The following is an 18658-nucleotide window of genomic DNA, read 5'->3' as shown; positions in this document are numbered from 1 at the left end:
GGTAAGTACCCATGCACAACTTGTGCACACCAAGTGTGGATAAATGAACAAGGAATAATAAGGAGCCGGTGCAGAATGCTGAATGCTGAATGGGCAGTTTTGCCCGAAAACACTTATTTCCGGGGGGCTCTGAGCTGTTTGAACTTCAGGGATATTCAGGCACGTCGTCGTGGAATTTGGCCTTTCTTCACAGGAGTACAGCGCCAAGGTCTCTCACTGTCTGGGGTGATGTGTGTTTTGCCTTGAAGACCGGAACAGATGTCAAAAGCTATCGCTTTTTGCCATTTCATAGTCCATAAGCCCTTCTTGAGGCCCACCCTCAAAGGCTTATTTTTCCCCCCTGCTCCCTTAAAATGAACTTATGTGTGTCATAAATGAATGGACATTTCACACATCAGGATGTGGATGTTTTTATTTGTGTTATTCCTGTGCAATCTCATTTGAGCGTTTTAAGACGTTGTTGATCGTCATTGTGTGTGTGTGTGTGTGTGTGTGCGTGTGCATTGCGCGCGTGCATGTGTGCGTGCGTGCGTGCGTGCGTGCGTGCCTGCCTGCGTGCGTGTGTGCGCACATGGACACATGCCAGGACACCACGAAGAACAAAAGGCAACGGGAGCGTTTCAAATTCCAATCGACAATTAAAGAGGCTCATTAATTACAACGTGGAATGTAAATATTTTCAGTGTCGTTTCTTTCCGACTCGCTCCCTCCGCTGCTGCTCTCGTCGCCTCCCTCTTTTGTCACATATCCCTCTTCATCTCCCGCTCTCGCCTCGCTGCCAGGAACATCTGTTTGCTCACTTTCTTTTTTTTTTTGTTCTTTCCCTTTTTTTTTTGCAGCATTTGGATGCACACTCTGTTCTCCTCAATAAGCAGATCGGTGTTTTATTGTTCAAAGGCATCGGGGGCTGCAGAGATCTGCCCAGCACGTGCACACATATTTATTTACAAAAACCGCTAATGAGAAGCCCGCCGTTTAGCCAAAACGAAAGTCACGCAAACCAAACACATCTGAGTTGATGAGTGCTGCTGGACTCCACTGTCACGTTACCCCCCCCCCCCCCCCCCCCCCCCCCCCCCGCTGCCCTCCCCCGTGGCAGTGATGAAGAGTTATTAAAGTAGTCAGGAGGCAGAGCAGGTCGCCTGGCAACCAGGATGTTGGTGGTCCCAAGTTCCTCCTCCTAGCAAAGATTTCAGGCGTCCCTGAGCGAGACACGCCTAAGCTGTATCGACGTGCATTTGGACGTGTGTATGAACGCGTGTATGAACGTGTGTATGAATGGGTGAAGGTGAGGCACTCGTTGTATGTTAGCTTTAAGTCGGCCACGGTCCTCTTCTTCCTGGTTCTCTGTGCACACATTTATGTATACCGATGAGGAACTGGCATTTCTAACGGCATAACACTGCAGAGAGATATGGAACGCAAACCCTATAACACAAATCACACCTAAATCACATCTAATCAGGCAAGTGTCGCAGCACGTTGGATTGAAGACCCCACGGTATCATAGCCACAGGCCACCTATAGTAACTACCGCCCCTATGGGCTAACAAGGCACGAGTCTGTCTTTAAGCAAAGACAATAACAATAGTGTACATCAATTACTGCAACGCTAGACGATTTCTGGCATGGAAAATGTACACTTTTGATCCTGGGAGTACATTTAGCGGAGCTTGTTACTGTGTTGTTTTTTGTACACCCTTTAAAGCATTTAAGTTACGCGTAGCATTTCAGCTCGCTCCATCATTCAAATGACATATCTGGAGTCAATATTGATCGATAATAACGTTATTGATAAAATCACACCCTGTAACTAATATATTAAATATATTAGTATATATTAAAAAATGCTGGCCAGCCCGTACTGCTCATTGTTGACAAGAATTGTATTATCAACACCCCCAGAATCCCTCCCACTCAAGCCACCCAGACAGCTCCGCTCCGCTGGCTGTCGTCACACATCCAGTAAGTGTGGACGGAACACTGGTATTGATTTGTTTTGGGGGGGAGGGGCTCATTCTTACACAATGCGACTTTGATGTCGCATTGTGGTCTTCTTGTCATCTGCAAGCCTGTAAATCCCTACTCACATGATCTCCAAGATGCACCACTGGGTTGTTGTCATGCAGCGAGTGTATGCTGCATGGAAAAAAATATCTACATGCTATCTACCCAAGCGATCACGTTGTCAAGGGATTTCCCTCCCCTCGCTTGCAGACAGTTCGGCTTTCTGCAGTCGCTGCTTTCCACACATCCACGCCCCGCGAAGATCAGAGCGTCCCCGACCTGTGTAGGAAATGCTGCTTCCCCTGTGTGTCAGCTCTGCCCTGCCCTGGGGCCCGAACAGTCAACCATCCCCTCGGCTAACCTTGTCCTGTATTTCCTCCGTCCTGAGGTGAAAAGCTAAAAAACGCTTTCAGTTGAACCACGGGATTCGATAGCGAGACAATGCGTCAAACGTGTCTTTCGCCTGCACTAGGAAACTGCCCAACTTGGCTGTTTTGAATAAGATGTACAAGATAAAATAATCTTCCTCCTGGTGATCATGGTAACCGTAGCAGGGACCAATCACCAAATGTGTCGAGGATACAGGCGACTCTCTATTGAGTGCTTTTGGAGAGCGACTCTGAGCTTGTATAGAACTGCGCAGTAGACAACAAGCATGTTACAGAGTAGCATGTGTCTGTGGACTTTAGAACATTCCATGATTTATAACAAGTCCTCCCAATTGCTGGATTATAGATGGTCTTCCTGTGGACTGTGTCGAACCCAAGAGAACCTTTTATAATTGTTTAACCCGCCTTTGAAGCGCAATGCGGTTCCCCCATTTCACAGAATCTTGAGCAGAACATTCTAGTTTGTCTTCAGGTTCTGCGCAGATGAAAGTGCTAGCCCCTCTGGGCGGCATGATAAAGATATTTCCAGAGAACCAAGGAAGACGGGACAATAATAGCAACATTATGTAACTCCCTTCTTTCATTTCACTGTCCCATTGTTGGTCGGATAAAGGCCCGCAGATTGATATTAACCTGACGGCACAGGGCCTGATTACGCAATTGAGTCTTCAATACTGAAGAATAAAACATTTAAATGCATTTTTTATGTGGTGTGCACAAGTCAAGCTTCTCTCAATTTATGCTCTGATTTGTACACTGACTTGTAGATCAATTTGTATGGTAATTGTGTGGACTTTAAAACGCAACTACTACTAATAATAAATAGCTAACCTTGTTAGCTATTATTCATGTTAATTAGTTAACATGAACACCATTAGTAAACAAGAACACCATTAGCAGTAAAGGATTATGATATCATTAGTTAACTTAATTAATGGTTAGTTCATTGTTAGTTAATGTGTACTAATGCTTGACCCAATGTTAATTAATGGTTCATTATTGTCCCCTTATTGTAAAGTGGCACATCCGTACGTCTCTGGGAAATCAGATTGAATTACAATCTAAAGTGGCTTCTCTCTGCCTCTCCCTCTCTACATCCTACTCTCTCCTCCCCGAAGACACGCCCACGCTGCTTAGTGGACGTCAGTCTCTGGCTCCGGTCAGATTTTCAAAGAAACGCATCCCTGAGAATTTTCCTCACCCCTTTTCCTTGGCCTCAATGGAAAACGTCATGAGGTCAAGGAAAGCTGTGAATGAGCATTCATAAGGACTTTGGAAAGGACTGTACTTAGACCTACGTCATTATGCGGATGTTGTCATGTTGATAGTTTTTCGAGAATGGCCCAAACAGGCGATTCCTCAGCATTTAGAGTATGTCACCAGCATTTATCATGGGCGGCCACTTAGACACTTCTGAGTCATTTCACTTGGTTTAGGAAGCTCCGTAAGCCAAAAACTACGACTAATAGACCGGAAACCTCCATGTTTCCACAATGAGCTGGCACCCGCTGAAACCAAGGGCTCTCTGTATTTATGTTGGCCAGATTGAGATCTCCTGGACTAAATCAATAGTTGAAGTGATAATGAAACTGAGAGCACTGTGGACGTTGTTAGCACACTGTCTGTGACCGTGTGACTAACCCTTCCCCCCCACTCACTCCACACACCATTTAATCATATTCTCATATATACCCCCCCCCCCCCCCCCCCCCCCCGCCACACACTCACCAACTTCAGTGAATGAGTTCATTTAAATGGGGTGTATGTCACCGGCCAAACAAACAATAATGAGAATACTTTCATAAACCGCAGCACTGCAATATTTAGCAGAGCAATTACGGTATGTAAATCAAATCTGTCTTTTGTGTCTGTGAGCTGCACAAACATGGTAGTCCCTCTCTCACCTCAGCACGCAGGATCAATGAGTACCACTGGACTCAAGACCGCAGTAAACCCTAAACGTCTGTGAAACCCAGAGTAGATACACCGATGGGTTGGATCACATTCAATTAAACAGTGCTAAAAAAGTGTCATTTCAACAACTCCGGACGTGTCACTTTAACTCCAACTCAAAGAACCGCCATTCCATCGCATTCAAAGACAAAGTCAGTCGATCAGATTTCTCCTAATATTAAAAAAACAGAAAAAAACACACCAACAGCACAGCCCTTTTATCAGTCTAGTGCTCATCGGTTGGCGCTACAGACTACAGACGGGCTTGATTGCGCACCGACTCCTGCCGCTCAGACGCTGCTGCTGTCAGCCCTGCTGGCGTGTCTGAAGACGCGGGCTGGAGTGGAGCGCTCCGGTGGAGTGGAGCTCGGGCAGACGCCGCGCGCCAATCACGGCCAGCGAGACACGACGCACGCCGCAGTGCCTCTTCACGAGTGCACAATCACAGTGATTAGGGCTCAGTTCAGAGCGCTCAAACAATCAGGCGGACCGTCAAATAGAGCATAAGCCGCTGATTTACCCAGCCCCCCCCACCCGCCCCACCAACCCCTGCTGTGAGCTCTATTTGAAACATACGGTCGCCATTGTTGCGGCCGGTTAAGCGATGAAGGCCGTGGCGGTGTCATGCTCGGGGGAGCGGGGGCGTGCATGCGCTCCTCCAGTGTAAGGGTAATTGCTGTGCAATTGTGAAATCATCTGGCGCGGCGCGTGACAAAACATCAAGTGACAAAACATCAAAGAGGACAATTGGCGGCCCATCGTCTGCGGGAGAGGACTCTACGGCGACGCGCGCATGAGGGCGGCGGTTTTTTACGAGGGCGTGATACTCTCTCTGCGCTGGCTCGCTGAGAAGGGTGAACCCCCGGATGACACCATGAATGGCTAATGACATCATGAATGGCTAATGACACGTTATTTTATGCGCCATCTCTGGGGGGGGGGGGGCACAAGGTTTCTTGCAACCCCAAAGATAAGGTCGGGGGTGCAAAAACCCCTCGATTGAAACGGCAGTGAACCGGCACCTTTTTCGTTGTCTGTCCCTTTAAATAAAGCAAGCGCGATAGAACGCTGTGCTGAGCGACAGAACGCTGCGCTGCGCTGCGATAGCACCCCGACACCTCCCTCCCCACAATCTCCCCACCAATCGTTCTAAAGCATCCCTGCAACATTCCTGACACACCAATGGTTGGAGTGCCAAATGATTGACAGGTCGAATATGTCAAGGAGCGGGTCGGCTTATAATCGCGCGTCAAGGACATACAAGAAGAGGCAACGTACGTGCATTGTAACGCCAACGCCCACAACATGAACCGTGCCTTTCAAGATGCCGTTTCAAAAGCTAACATATGCCAAGATGCGATGAAAGACAGTCAAAGAGCTGATCAATGCAATCCGAGAGTAAGCTAAAAGACTGGCAATGGTTTGACTCTTTCTGTAAGCCTGCAGGTTGGAACAATTTGCGCCCCGCTTTGCCTCACCCGCTGGACGATGCGAGTAAGCAGTGTGAAGTCAGTTCTTGCACACTATGAGAGCCGGGCGAGTTAATTCCATGATTTCTACAGTGACGAGTAGTGACTAGTCAGTGACTGAAATGTAATTAAGCTAGTAGTCTAGTCATTTTAAGCCAAAATGGGGGTCAACCTAAACAAATTGCAACAGAAGCAAACTCAACTGATTTTGTACCCTCAATATGTCCCGAGTAAGGAAAAAAAGCCCAGAAGAATTCCATTAGGGGAAAGTTTCGAAAAACACCCAAATATAGCCTATTCATACGCCTCTTTTTCTCACATAAATAGGTTAAAAAATGTAACATTTAGATATCACCATGAAAATTACTGAGTTGATTACTTACATCAAGACAAACAAAAAATGTATTACACATTTTTGGAAATTGTTTGTTAACATGGGCATACGGTGCATAAGCTAATTACTTGTGTGCTAATTTGCATAAATACCACAACAGATCTAAACACTGGCTAAAGCCAGGTGAAAATGTCTTGTAGAATCTTGTTGACATCTTACAGTAAAAGACTATAGAGGCAAACAAATGTCACCATAAGGGGCAGAGATTCAGTCATTCATTCAAGGTCCACTCAACTGTCACTAAGCTGTCAGGTAAGAAAGGTTGTTTGATCCAGCAACTTTTTAATTGACCTACCTTTTGTCTTCTGCATTCTCCTTACCCTTGTCTCCTGTTGTTCCCTCAGACTCATCCCCCAGAAACAGTCCCACGTACCCAGCCCCAAACCCCATCTCCGCATAATAATTAATAACATTTGGAAAATTTGGAAAAAAAGAAATAAATTACAGATAAATAAAACGTGAATAATTCATGAATTACTGTTCTGAACCTCAAATTCTGAAAGCAGGACTTTAGAGCAGTGATATAGCCTACTTTTTGGTGGAACACATTTGAACAAAATATTTATGACCCCCCGATGTTGACCTGAAATTGGCGCCACTGCACGTTATGACATACGGATTTGATGCTAACTCACTCCCACGCGCTGGAGTTATTATTCAGCCATCAAACAAAGTATGGTAAAAAAAAAAGTGTAGCATTGTTATTACGTTTATTTGTTATTCCCATCCTAATTCAATAAACTCAACTTCCCTTGCACTGATTGCATTATTGTGTGTGTCTGCAGACAACATGTCCGCCCTGGCAAGTTCAACTTCCCCACCAATCACATGTTAACATGTTTCCCGCTCCCCCGCAACAGATCAACACACAGCTGGCTGCCCTGTTGCCTTTACAGCTGTCCAGCTGTTGTACCTGGAAATACAGCACGAAATAACTAGCATTTAAAGACTGAAAGAGCTCTGGAGGCCATGTGTTTCCACCATGTTTCTTCTGTTGATGCTGCTGTATATTTCCCTTGAATGGCGAATGCTACTCGCCGCTATCAGCCTCTGAGGGTGAAGGAGGCGCCACTCACCTTTGCACTGATTCGTGTTCTTATCCAAGATGGCCTTTGTTGACACGATTTTCCCGTAGCTGGAAAAAGAAAAAAAAAAGAAATAGAGACAAATATGAGGTGAAAAAACATCTAACCAAGGTAATTGTGTGAGAGCGAAACGCGGTAGAAACAAGATGCACCTGTTAACAAACATCTAATGCCTGGCAGTCTCACGTCGTGTCAGAGAAGTGTCGGCTTGCTGACGCAGTAAATCAAACCGAACAATTTCATGACTGATGCATTATGAACGATGCACCAACGTACCGGGGGTACTCCCAGGCTTCCAAATGAGAAGAATAATTCAAATTCAACAAATGCCTAATAATTCAAATTCTTCTCATGCCTTTACTGTTTCTAATCCCCCAACCCAACAGACCTCAAAACACACACTCACTGTGCCCCATAAACAATAACACGTATAAACCAAATTCATCATTAGAAATATAAATCAATAATATAATAATAAATCAAACGATTGCGACGTCTTTGAATTAAACAGCACTCCCCTTAAACTGTCTGTTCTTAACGACGCTCTCGCACTATTTGGTGCGATATTATTTCTCGTTTGCTCTGGTCTTGTTGTTGATTCTCCAAACCACCCACTGAGAGGTTACAGAGTTTCTTATCATGTACCTTCCCTTGGTGAGAGAGAGAGAGGGAGAGAGAGAGAGAGAGAGAGAGAGAGAGCGAGAGAGAGAGAGAGAGAGAGAGAGAGAGAGAGAGAGAGAGAGAGAGAGAGAGAGACATACAGACGGGCATATATAATGACAACACCCAGTTTCGCTAATGTGGTTATTCAGTTCATCGGAGTAGACATTTTGTGTTGACAGTTTGCATGAACCCTGTATTCCACATATTGTGACGGACTCGACGATGGACCGAGGAGCGACAGAAGGCAGATCTCAGGCGGGCGATAGGTGGTGCTAGACCCAAGAGAGCTACAGGCTGAACGAAAGAAAGGAACCCAGGATGCTGATTGGTTTGACGAGGGCACAACTATGTACTTGGATGGCTGCCTGCCACTCTTTTATGGGCCTTTTTTAATTAATGTTTTAACACTGCTGCACACTCACAGACTTACCGTCTGACTGAGCGACGTGCTGGCTGACTGGCGGGATCTACCCAGCGACTGGCTGAGGGACTAGCTGACTGGCTGCCTTGCTGACTGGCTGGCTGACCGACCGACTGACTGACTAATTGATTTGCCTCTGCCAGCCTGGAAATGAATTGCTTCCTCCGACTGATAAGAAGAAGAAGAAGAAGAAGAAGAAGAAGAAGAGGAGAAAAAAAAAGCCAGAGGAAGGTAGGTGGGAAATAAAGCGTGCAAGAGAGAGAGAGAGAGAGAGAGAGAGAGAGAGAGAGAGAGAGGGTGAACGCACCACCACAGAGAGGAGCACTGGCAGAAGAGGAGAAGGTGGAAAGAGAAACGAGGAAAGCGCGTTGAGGAAAGATTAAGAGATGACGGGCGAAGGCGGCGAGCGACAGAGGGAGGAGGGGAGGTTTCTTTTTTTAACAGCCGGGGAGCGATGGAGTGATAGAACGGGGAGGAGGGGTGTTTAATAAAGAAGAGATCATTAAACTGTCACCGGCTTGAGAGCTAGTCTGTCGACCCAACTGTTTCCGTCGATGGGGGAGGGGAGGGAGGGTAGGGGCGGGGGGGGGGGGGGGGGGGGGGGGGAGGATGAGGGAGGGGAGGGAGGGGGGGGGAGAGGGCGAAGAGAGACGTGAACTCATCTGACAGGCTCACATCAAGCTCGCCCCGAGACGCGGGAGAACTTTGAAACGAAGACGTGAGAAAGCGGTTTTAAAGAGGCTGTGATCTCCTAACGTGACAGCCCCCCCCCCCACCGCCCCTGCAGTACACCATGTGCTCCCGGAGCTGAACCCCACACAGTGTCCACGCGGGATTTCAGCGGATATTTGAGAGTAATGACTTTGGATTTTTGACAGTTTAATAAAACACACACACACACACACACATACGCGCACACACACACACAAATACCCTAAAATAAATGGAATCGTTAATCCCGATGACCTTGTTTGCGGCCACTCGGGCCCGGGTGGTAAACAAGGCCTTCATCCTCAGACCCAGGCAGCAGCCCAGAGCGGCCTGGCAGAGGGAAAACAAGATGTTTCATCAGAGCACGGCACGTACCCACGCAGGCACGCACAGCGAGCACACACACCAACCCACACACACACACACCAACCCACACACGCACACACACACACACCAACCCACACACACACACACACACACACCAACCCACACACACACACACACACACACCAACCCACACACGCACACACACACACCAACCCACACAAGCACACACACACACACCAACCCACACACACACACACACACACACACACACCAACCCACATACACACACACACCAACCCACACACGCACACACCAACCCACACATGCACACACACACACACACACACACACACCAACCCACACACACACACACACACACACACACACACACACACCAACCCACACACGCACACACACCAACCCACACACACAAACCCACACACGCACACACACCAACCCACACATGCACACATGTATTAAACACACCAACCCATACACACACGCACACACATATAAATGCACACACCCACGCACGCAGCCACACACGCACAAACATCCATGCATGCACCCACCCACACACGCATACATGTATCCCACACACGCACACACACACACACGCACATACTCACTTAGGCACGCAACAACCCACACACGCCCACACCCACGCACCAACCTACACACATACACACACGCATGCAAAAACAAACACACACGCACTAACCTGCACACACACAGGCAAACATACACACACACAAAGACAGAGGGAGACAGAGAGAGAAAGAGAGAGAGAGAGAGAGAGAGAGAGAGAGAGAGAGAGAGAGAGAGAATGGCGAAAGAGAGAGGGAGAGCTTGTACCCCTGTGTGATACAATTCCCTCAAGCTTGTTTAGTTAGTTTCTTTAGTGTGTATGCATGTGTGTGTGTGTGTGTGCGCGCATGCATTTGTTGTGTGTCCTAATCTACTTGCACACCAATGATAGCATTGTTGAGATCTATTTCCCGCCACAGAATCGTATAAAAAAACATATTTTTTACGATCTTCCAGCTCTTCCATATTCAACAGTTTACCGTCTTTACAGGCAACCTCATCCACCCCTGCAGATGTTATCCGTGGGCTCCCTCTGGGCTAAACATCAGGGTTCCCGCTGTATACGGGCTGGGAGTCCCTCAGGGGACGCAGCAGATATCCTGGAAGCCGAGGAGCGGTTTGTTGGATCCGGGCTCCCCGGGCACTACGGAGCAAGGTGTCCTTGAGCAACACAACACTCTAGCTAACTGTTCCAACTGTTCACCGAGTGAACTGTCAGCTCTGGAAGGTCCCCGCTGCCGCTGCTGCACAAACGTACGGGGGTTCACTCGGGGGCTGTGTGTTGCATAAGCGCTTTTAAGGATCCACAAATCGTTAAGAGAAGGACAGCAGAAATGCAGCTCGGGTTAACATCCGCCCCCGTTTCCAGTGGGTATCGGTATTTGTAGATGCAGAACGTTGTTTCATTGTTATGCAGGTGATGCTGCTCTGACTCCAGCTCTACCCCTAATGACTTACCGGGCTCAGGAAATGCCACAACACAACATTAAATGTTGAGCAGCGTAGCATTCTCGAGGCTAATGGAAATAAGATGGAGATTACATTGCTGAGGCCAACTGGGTTATACCGCCCCGTTCTGACGTCTTTAGGTCGTCTGGCAACGGAATAACGACCCTGGTTGAATCACCACCGCGCCTGCAAATGAGTGGCGGAGCCGTTGAGCAAGAACTTCAAACTACTACTCATGATTCACTGGTGTTGAAATCTCTCGGTTGTGACGCATGTGTGAGGGCGGGTGACTTGAACGGCCGCGGAGACTGGAAAAATTCAGAAGCCATGTTTCCATGGCAGACCAGTGGTGATGAGACCCTAGCTTCATCCGGAAGAGAGTTATCTCCAAAATCAGGGCGATTTTGTCCCTCAAACCGCCAACGAGAGACACTTGAGTATTATCGTAATCTGTGTTTGGCCGGTGTCAATGTGGATGATCTGTTGTCTATCAATGATCTACAGCTTGTGCTCAAGGCTGGGCTGGATCTCTGGCCGAGAAGAACAAAGAAAAATAAATAAAGTGGAACTCTCCGTACCCAAACCCCCCCCCCATTCGTTCCACAATTATTCTTCCAAATTGTTTGTTTTTGAAGTTCTGCATGGTCCACCGTCCTGGCTGCATTCCAGGACTCCTAATACCCTACAACACTGTTGGGCCATGCAGGCCCACCCACCACAAGCAGATAGCCATCAAAAATTCTTGGCCAAAACTATTCAGCTATATGGCTGTTCTTTAGCTGCATTAAATCGTGCAGCAGCCTCCCTGACTTAAAACCTCTGAACATCATGGTGATTCATTTTGGATGTATCAGTTGCTTATGTTTATAATGATTCTACATGAAAGATGTTTATATGTCAAGCTTGCACTTAATATACACACTTGTATGTTGTACGTCCTTGCAGAATAGTAGTTAGCATTGTCTAGCATCCTATCCTAGCTATCTTTGTTGTACAGGGAATGGGTTAATCTAACAATTGTAAGTGCTTGGCACTGTGTCTATGAATATCTGTACTGTACTGACATATATCGTTTCTCTTCTTCTGACAAATACTTACTTATTGCCCTACATATAAATGGTTATGATGTACAGTATATAGGGCTGGGCAAGTTAAAGCGTTAATTATGCGTTACACGTCTGGAAATCCAGACCCACATCTAGAAAGCTGTAGGGTCTGGCAACGAGTAATGAAGAATGAAGAATACAAGGGGTGACGTATCCAGACCACCAGAGCTAACCAATAGATAAGACTTGCCGTATCCGGTCGGAAGAACAGCAACGTAAAACAGCAACGCTTTTGGCCCGCCTATATCAGATACACTGTGTGTGATTGGTTAATGTTCTGAGGCAGGGGAATCGGGAGTGAGTATAGTGCTCGTTCCCAGAGTGACTCGCTGAGCAAATTCAAATTGTGCTCTTGCGAGAACCCTGTTAACAATTCCCAAATCTGTGGCACTACTTATTTGAATTCAACTACAATTGTACTAAATAACTGCCTGTTCACAATTCCCAAATCTGTGGTGTTCCATAAGTTTCATGTTCAACCCATATTCAACCTAGTGAGTCAATTAAACTCCCTCAAGATCACATGGTCTAGTTTTTGCTTATTAAGTACATTTGGTATGAATGATAAGGTGTCATTCCATGTGATAATCTCATTTAACTTCAATTGGAGTGGATTTAAAATAGAAAAAGAGCGATAAAAGTGTGATTAATCGCGTTAACTCCACCAATACTATGCGATTAATCGCAATAAAAACTTTTAATCGTTGCCCAGCCTTAGTATATATATAATGTATATCTTAGATCTATATGAAAGTTATGTCAACTTGGACGTAGACTCCTGAGTGTATGTACAGCTGAAATAAAGATTAAAAGTAACTTGACGTTCTGTGTTTGTGACATATGTTGTTGTCTTCCTGGGCTTTTGAAGTGTGCTCTCGTGTGCTAACTCGCACTAATTCTGTGGCGTTTAAAGTTCTATAAATAAGCTTGAGAACCCAAGCAACTGGACTTCATGAGTTCAGCGGATAAAACAGAGAGGGAAGCGAGAGGCGTGCAAGAGATTACTGAGGAGGTGGAAAACAAGCTCAATCCAATCTCAACAGTGCGACAACAGTCCCAAAGGTCACAGGGAAGGTCATTCAACGGCAAAATTGCATTTTTGTCCACCCAGCTTCTGTATTCCAGCATTGTGAGGAAAATGACCCCGAGTGGTGTGGGAGGATTGGTAGAATTACAAAAATACAGAATGGGTTTCATTCTGATTGAGTCCAGCTGAATCCTAGGGGCCGGCCGTCACAGTTTTTCTCCTGTCTCTCTTTCCTTTTAATTTATTTCTTGTTCTCTCACTACCACTTTTGTCTTCAATGGATCCAGCAGCTGCCCAGAGCAGGTTGAAATATCATTGACCTGCACTTGAACCAATGGCAGTGTCACATGAGACTCTCCGAAAATCTTTTAAAATACATTAAACATGCAAGTGGGAGAGATAGCTAGAGAGTGGGAGAGAGAGAGAGAGAGAGGAGGAGAGAGAGAGAGAGGAGGAGAGAGAAAGAGAGAGAGCGAGAGTGAGAGAGAGAGAGAAAGAAGCAGATGGTAAGGCTTGGCACTCCTCTTATATTGCTTTTCAATTGCGCCGTCATTACACACGCACACGTATGTGCATATAAACGTATCAACCTGATCAACCAGTGAGACAGAGGGGTTCACATTTACGCAAACAAACTAACTGCCCAAAGTGATTGTTTAGTGAAAACCTTTTTTCTGCTATTGTTTTACTGGTTAACAGGTTTGAAACGTATTGAGGCGTCATTGACACAATGGGAACAAGTAAACAAGCAAACAAACATCTAGCAAAGGTACCCGTTGTAGCTTTGTAAACCAACCCAGCACGATTTTGACTGTTTGATTTCCCTTTGGTCTTGTTTGTAATTAATTTAGTCCTGCACTTAGCCAATGCTGCTTCAGAACACATCTGTGTATGGCTAAATGTTCTGCTTTGTCTTCCAAGGAAATGAATCGATACGTCTTTGGACAATAGCCCCCCTGCAAGCTAGGACATGTCTCCTTTTTTGATGTAAGGGCAATGCATGAGCACGGAGCACATAGATGTGCTCCGCGCTACATTAGTAAATGGGGCTTGTACGTCAGAATGCATCATGGGAATTTTGGTTGCCGATGTTCCCACCATATTGAGAGGAAAAAAATCCTCTCAAAAAATCCTAAATCAAAATAAAACAAATCAATCAATATCACAACCTAGGCTAATGAAAACAGTTTTGCCAAGTGTCTCATGAGAAACACGGTTTCAAAACGGTTTCAAAACCGGTTCGGTTTCAAAACACAACAATGTCTCCCACCATAAAGACAAATAATTTCAAGATGAATTATTAAACAACGCTCGTTGCGATGTGACGTTGCTAAGGACAAGCCCTATTGGCTACCAGCAGGTGGTGGTGATGGTGGCAGCTGTGTCTGGGTGCCAGAGACAGAGGTCTGTGATGGTGCCTGCTGTTAGCTGTCCGTTGCCCTGGTCTTGGTGTTTTGGGGAAATCTGTCGCACAAGGAATTATTCGGGGGTGATTGAGCCCCGTTTCCGGTTTATTTGAAGAACACTTGAACCCAACTTCGTTAGGATTTGAAATAAGGCCCTCTGTCGGCTACGCCTGGTATTATGGGATGTCTCCTCTCTCTGTGTACACACTGGCCCGGCTTTCCGGCTAACCCTCCACAAACGTGGTTCGCGTACGTCCGTTCCCATTTGACTCGTTTATTTAGCGCCGATCACAGTACAAGAACCAATTGAGTGTCTGGGATGATTGACTGAAATATTGTGGGACCCAATTATCCCACACACAGCCGATCAGAGAATTTCACCTGCCAAGTGGTTAGGAGTTAAATAGACAATTATGCACCAGAGCCAATTTTCCTAACCCTCGTTGGAGGGCTTAAACTTTGGGAACGGGCCTTGGCTATTATAATGTGTGGTTGACAGCATTTGGCCTCAATGAGGAAGTCTTTTTATTTCTTCATTAATTCACGCTTTGAAAATTATGGCCTATTTGCTTATTCTTCCAGCAGAGGATAAACATCTTACACCACATGTTCCCAAAGAGTTGCATTTGTTTCAAGAGTTCACCATGGACAGCTGCCCATCGTCAATAAATCGTCAGATTAGACGAGGTAACAAGGTAGTCTGGGATTCGCGTATGCGGGGGAATGTATTTACTTTAATTAGTATGTGTCTCATACTAATAAACACTCGCGATCGCTGCCAGAAACACATTCAGTCTCCAATGTATTTCAAAAGAACAGTGAGTTCACAAAATATTTCACATTAATAAGGAATGTTTAGATACCAACCGACAGACAGACAGACAGACACAGACATACACACTCACGCACACACCCACCCACCCAGAAAGACAGACAGTCAGACAGACAGACAATCATAGAGACAGACAGACAGACACAGACACACACACGTGCGCGCAGACACACACACACACACACACACACAGACCACCAGTTAGCCCGAGAGAGAGAGGAATCTACATCAGAGGCTTCATGAAGCGCTAGCATTCCAATGTGTCCTTTAGCATCTTTCAGCCACGGAGTATGAAAGAAAAGGGGGTGACATTCTGGAGCCTTTTACTGTGATGAGAATGTAATGTGCCGTGAATGTAGCCAGACGCTCATTTTGCAGCGTTTTTTTAAAGGCTACACTGAAAAGGGCTGGCTCCTAAAGAAAGACGCTACGGCTAGTCGCTAAGCGGATTCCAGTATTAGTGGCGTTAAAGATAACGGACTAGCATGGGGGAGATATGAGGTGTACTTTTCTCTTTTTCCTTTCATAAACGTATCACTGTGTTATGAATGGATACCCTAATGCAAGGATATTAACATACGTGTTCGCACGAGGCGTGTCCGTGTGTGGTAGATGGCGTGTAAAAAAACTCAGCGTGGTATTAAAATGATGGAAACAGTAAGAGGAGAATCATGAGAAGTTACAGTTTGGTTTGATTCGCGCGACGAGGCTGGAATTAAAAGACCATCGTAAAGAAGTTCATTAAACCTCTATTCGCCACACTCGTTGCCTTCCAGGGTTTCCAATTACATGTATTAATGCTATCATTTATTCATAAGACATTTTCATTTGGCTCCTGTTGGAAACTTCATAAAAAAAAGTGCCAGTTTGAAAGTTCACAGGAAAAGCTATCTTTTCAGAAGGGAAAAAAAAGCACTTCCAATAATATTTATCAAAATAATTTGAAACAAAATATTAAAAAAGTAAATTTATTTAGAATATGCTAAATATAAATTCCTTTAAACATACAGTACTTAAAATGCCATGTATAACGCCATTAACTTGATGGACGATCAACACCCTTACCAAACAAGGTCGATTTACTTGGCGGATCATGTAAGAAAATAAAAAATCCAGATCCACTGTCCGGTGGTGTTTTATAGTATGATTTGGGTCGGTCTGCTCTGAGCCTTCCGAGATTAACTCAACATCATAAACCTGTGCAGCGATTTAATTTAATTAATATCTCAGGACTCTCTTAGGCCGGACATTAAGCCTTCCGAACTCATACGACCCCAACAATATGGAGCCATAGATGGGAAATAGTGGGAACAGAAATGAAAGACAGACAGACTGATAGAGGGACAGATCGAGAGAGAGAGAGAGAGAGAGAGAGAGAGAGAGAGAGAGAGAGAGAGAGAGAGAGAGAGAGAGAGAGAGAGAGAGAGAGAGATGAAGCAACAGGGTGCGCAACACAATAGATGTGAGGGATGGACAAAGAGAGAGAGAGAGAGAGAGACAGAGGGAGACAGAGACAAAGAGAGAGAGGAGAGAGGGAGAGATAGAGAGAGGGAGAGGGAGACAGAGACAAAGAGAGAGAGGAGAGAGGGAGAGAGAGAGAGAGACAGAGGGCGACAGAGACAAAGAAAGAGAGGAGAGAGGGAGGAAGAGAGAGAGAGACAGAGGGAGACAGAGACAAAGAGAGAGAGGAGAGAGGGAGGAAGAGAGAGAGAGACAGAGGAAGACAGAGACAAAGAGAGAGAGGAGAGAGGAGGGAGAGAGACAGAGACAGAGAGAAAGGGGAGAGAGGGAGGGAGAGAGAGAGAGAGACAGACACACAGATCGAGAGAGAGAGAGCGAAAAAGAGAGAGAGAGAGAGCGAGAGTGACAGAGAGAGAGAGACAGACACACAGATCAAGACAGCGAGATAAGGAGAGAGACAGAGAGTGAGAGAGACACAGAGAGCGAGAGACAGAGAGAAAAAGAGAGGGAAAGATAAATTGCCCTTGCTCTCTGCTTTGGATTCTAGAGGCGTGCCAGGCCGTCCCCAGACATTAAAAGTGTGTCCATAGTTTGGGCGGTCGAGGGAGTGATTGGAAATGTCAGCTGACAACAGCACTTTTCACTGACACTCTGGGAACTGGCACTGAGACCAAGACATGGGTGGGGTGCTGGAGTGTGTGTATGTGTGCATGTGCATGTGTGTGTGTGTGTGTGTGTGTGTGTGTGTGTGTGTGTGTGTGTGTGTGTGTGTGTGTGTGTGTATGTGTGTGTGTGTGTGTGTTAGTTGTGGTGGTGGAGGTTTGGGGGGGGGGGGGGGGGGAGCAGGCTGGTAGATGGATTGATAAGGGAAGGGGCAAAGCAGAATGGTTGACTCTTGGTGACAGTAGGAATGAGAAGGACATTGAGATAGTACTGTGTGTGTGTGTGTGTGTGTGTGTGTGTGTGTGTGTGTGTCTGTCTGTGTGTGCAAGATTGTGCTTGAGGGTGTGTGTGTGTGTGTGTGTGTGTTTAGGTCTGTGTCTGTGTGTGTGTGTGTGTGTGTGTGTGTGCGTGTGCGTGTGTGTGTTTGTGTGCATCAATGTGCGTGTGTGTGTGTGTGTGTGTGTGTGTGTGTGTGTGTGTGTGTGCGTGTGTGTTTCAATAAGTCTGAAAGGAGTGACTATCCTGTATCTTCTATACTTTTCAGTTCAGCGGCATGTTAACTTAGTAAGCATCGCAGATATTACATGGTTGAAGAACACTGGGACAGCTTTGGTGGGCTCATGTCCGCAGAAAGCAACCTAACCTTGACAAGAATCTGATGGTCTGGTACCATGCATCTGTCATGGTTGTCCAACGCCCAACACATTACTGCAACCACATTACTTTGTTTGTTTGGGGTTCGCATTTCACAAAAAACACACACACACACACACACACACACACACGCACGCACGCACGCGCACAAACAAACCCACACACACCCATCTCTGGCACCATTTCCCACCATAACCCCCGCCCCCCCCCCTCCCCCCAGTGCAACCATCACTCTCCCCTACTGACCTTTTCCCAAATGTTACTGGCTGCTTGGCACACTGACTGCACCTCTAATGACACCTTTATTGGCCCTCGTTTGTCACAGGCCCTCTGCTGTGTGCCCGGGGGCGACTGGGAAACCGCAGCAGTGCTTGGTGGCCGAGCCACCAAGCACTGCCAGGTCCGTCCACTGGGGGCGCTCCAAACACCTGAGGCGCCACAGCCAGCATGCAGTAGGGAGAGCTCTGACTCACGCAGAACGGTGTTAAGACGCTTGGGGGACTCCTTCCACAGCGTCCGCCATGAAAAACCTGGTTTCATGCGAACATGTAACA

At 46.4% G+C, this 18658-nt stretch overlaps 1 protein-coding gene across 2 annotated transcripts in view; it reads right to left on the bottom strand.

Moving 5' to 3' along the window:
• rbms3 (RNA binding motif, single stranded interacting protein) overlaps positions 1-18658 on the bottom strand; it is a gene marked incomplete at its 3' end in the record, with an annotated part of 122804 nt that overhangs the window by 68956 nt on the left and 35190 nt on the right. For both annotated transcript variants that reach the window (XM_084471253.1, XM_084471254.1), the window contains exon 3: positions 7289-7347. In XM_084471253.1, coding sequence (XP_084327379.1) covers positions 7289-7347 — 59 coding nt within the window. The remainder of the gene's footprint in view (positions 1-7288; positions 7348-18658) is intronic.

This window comes from Micromesistius poutassou (genome assembly GCF_964030765.1).
Source record: "Micromesistius poutassou genome assembly, chromosome: 8".
Taxonomy (NCBI): Eukaryota; Metazoa; Chordata; class Actinopteri; order Gadiformes; family Gadidae; genus Micromesistius; species Micromesistius poutassou.
Note: the sequence above shows the minus strand (reverse complement) of the source record. Positions and strands in the feature narration are given on the sequence as shown.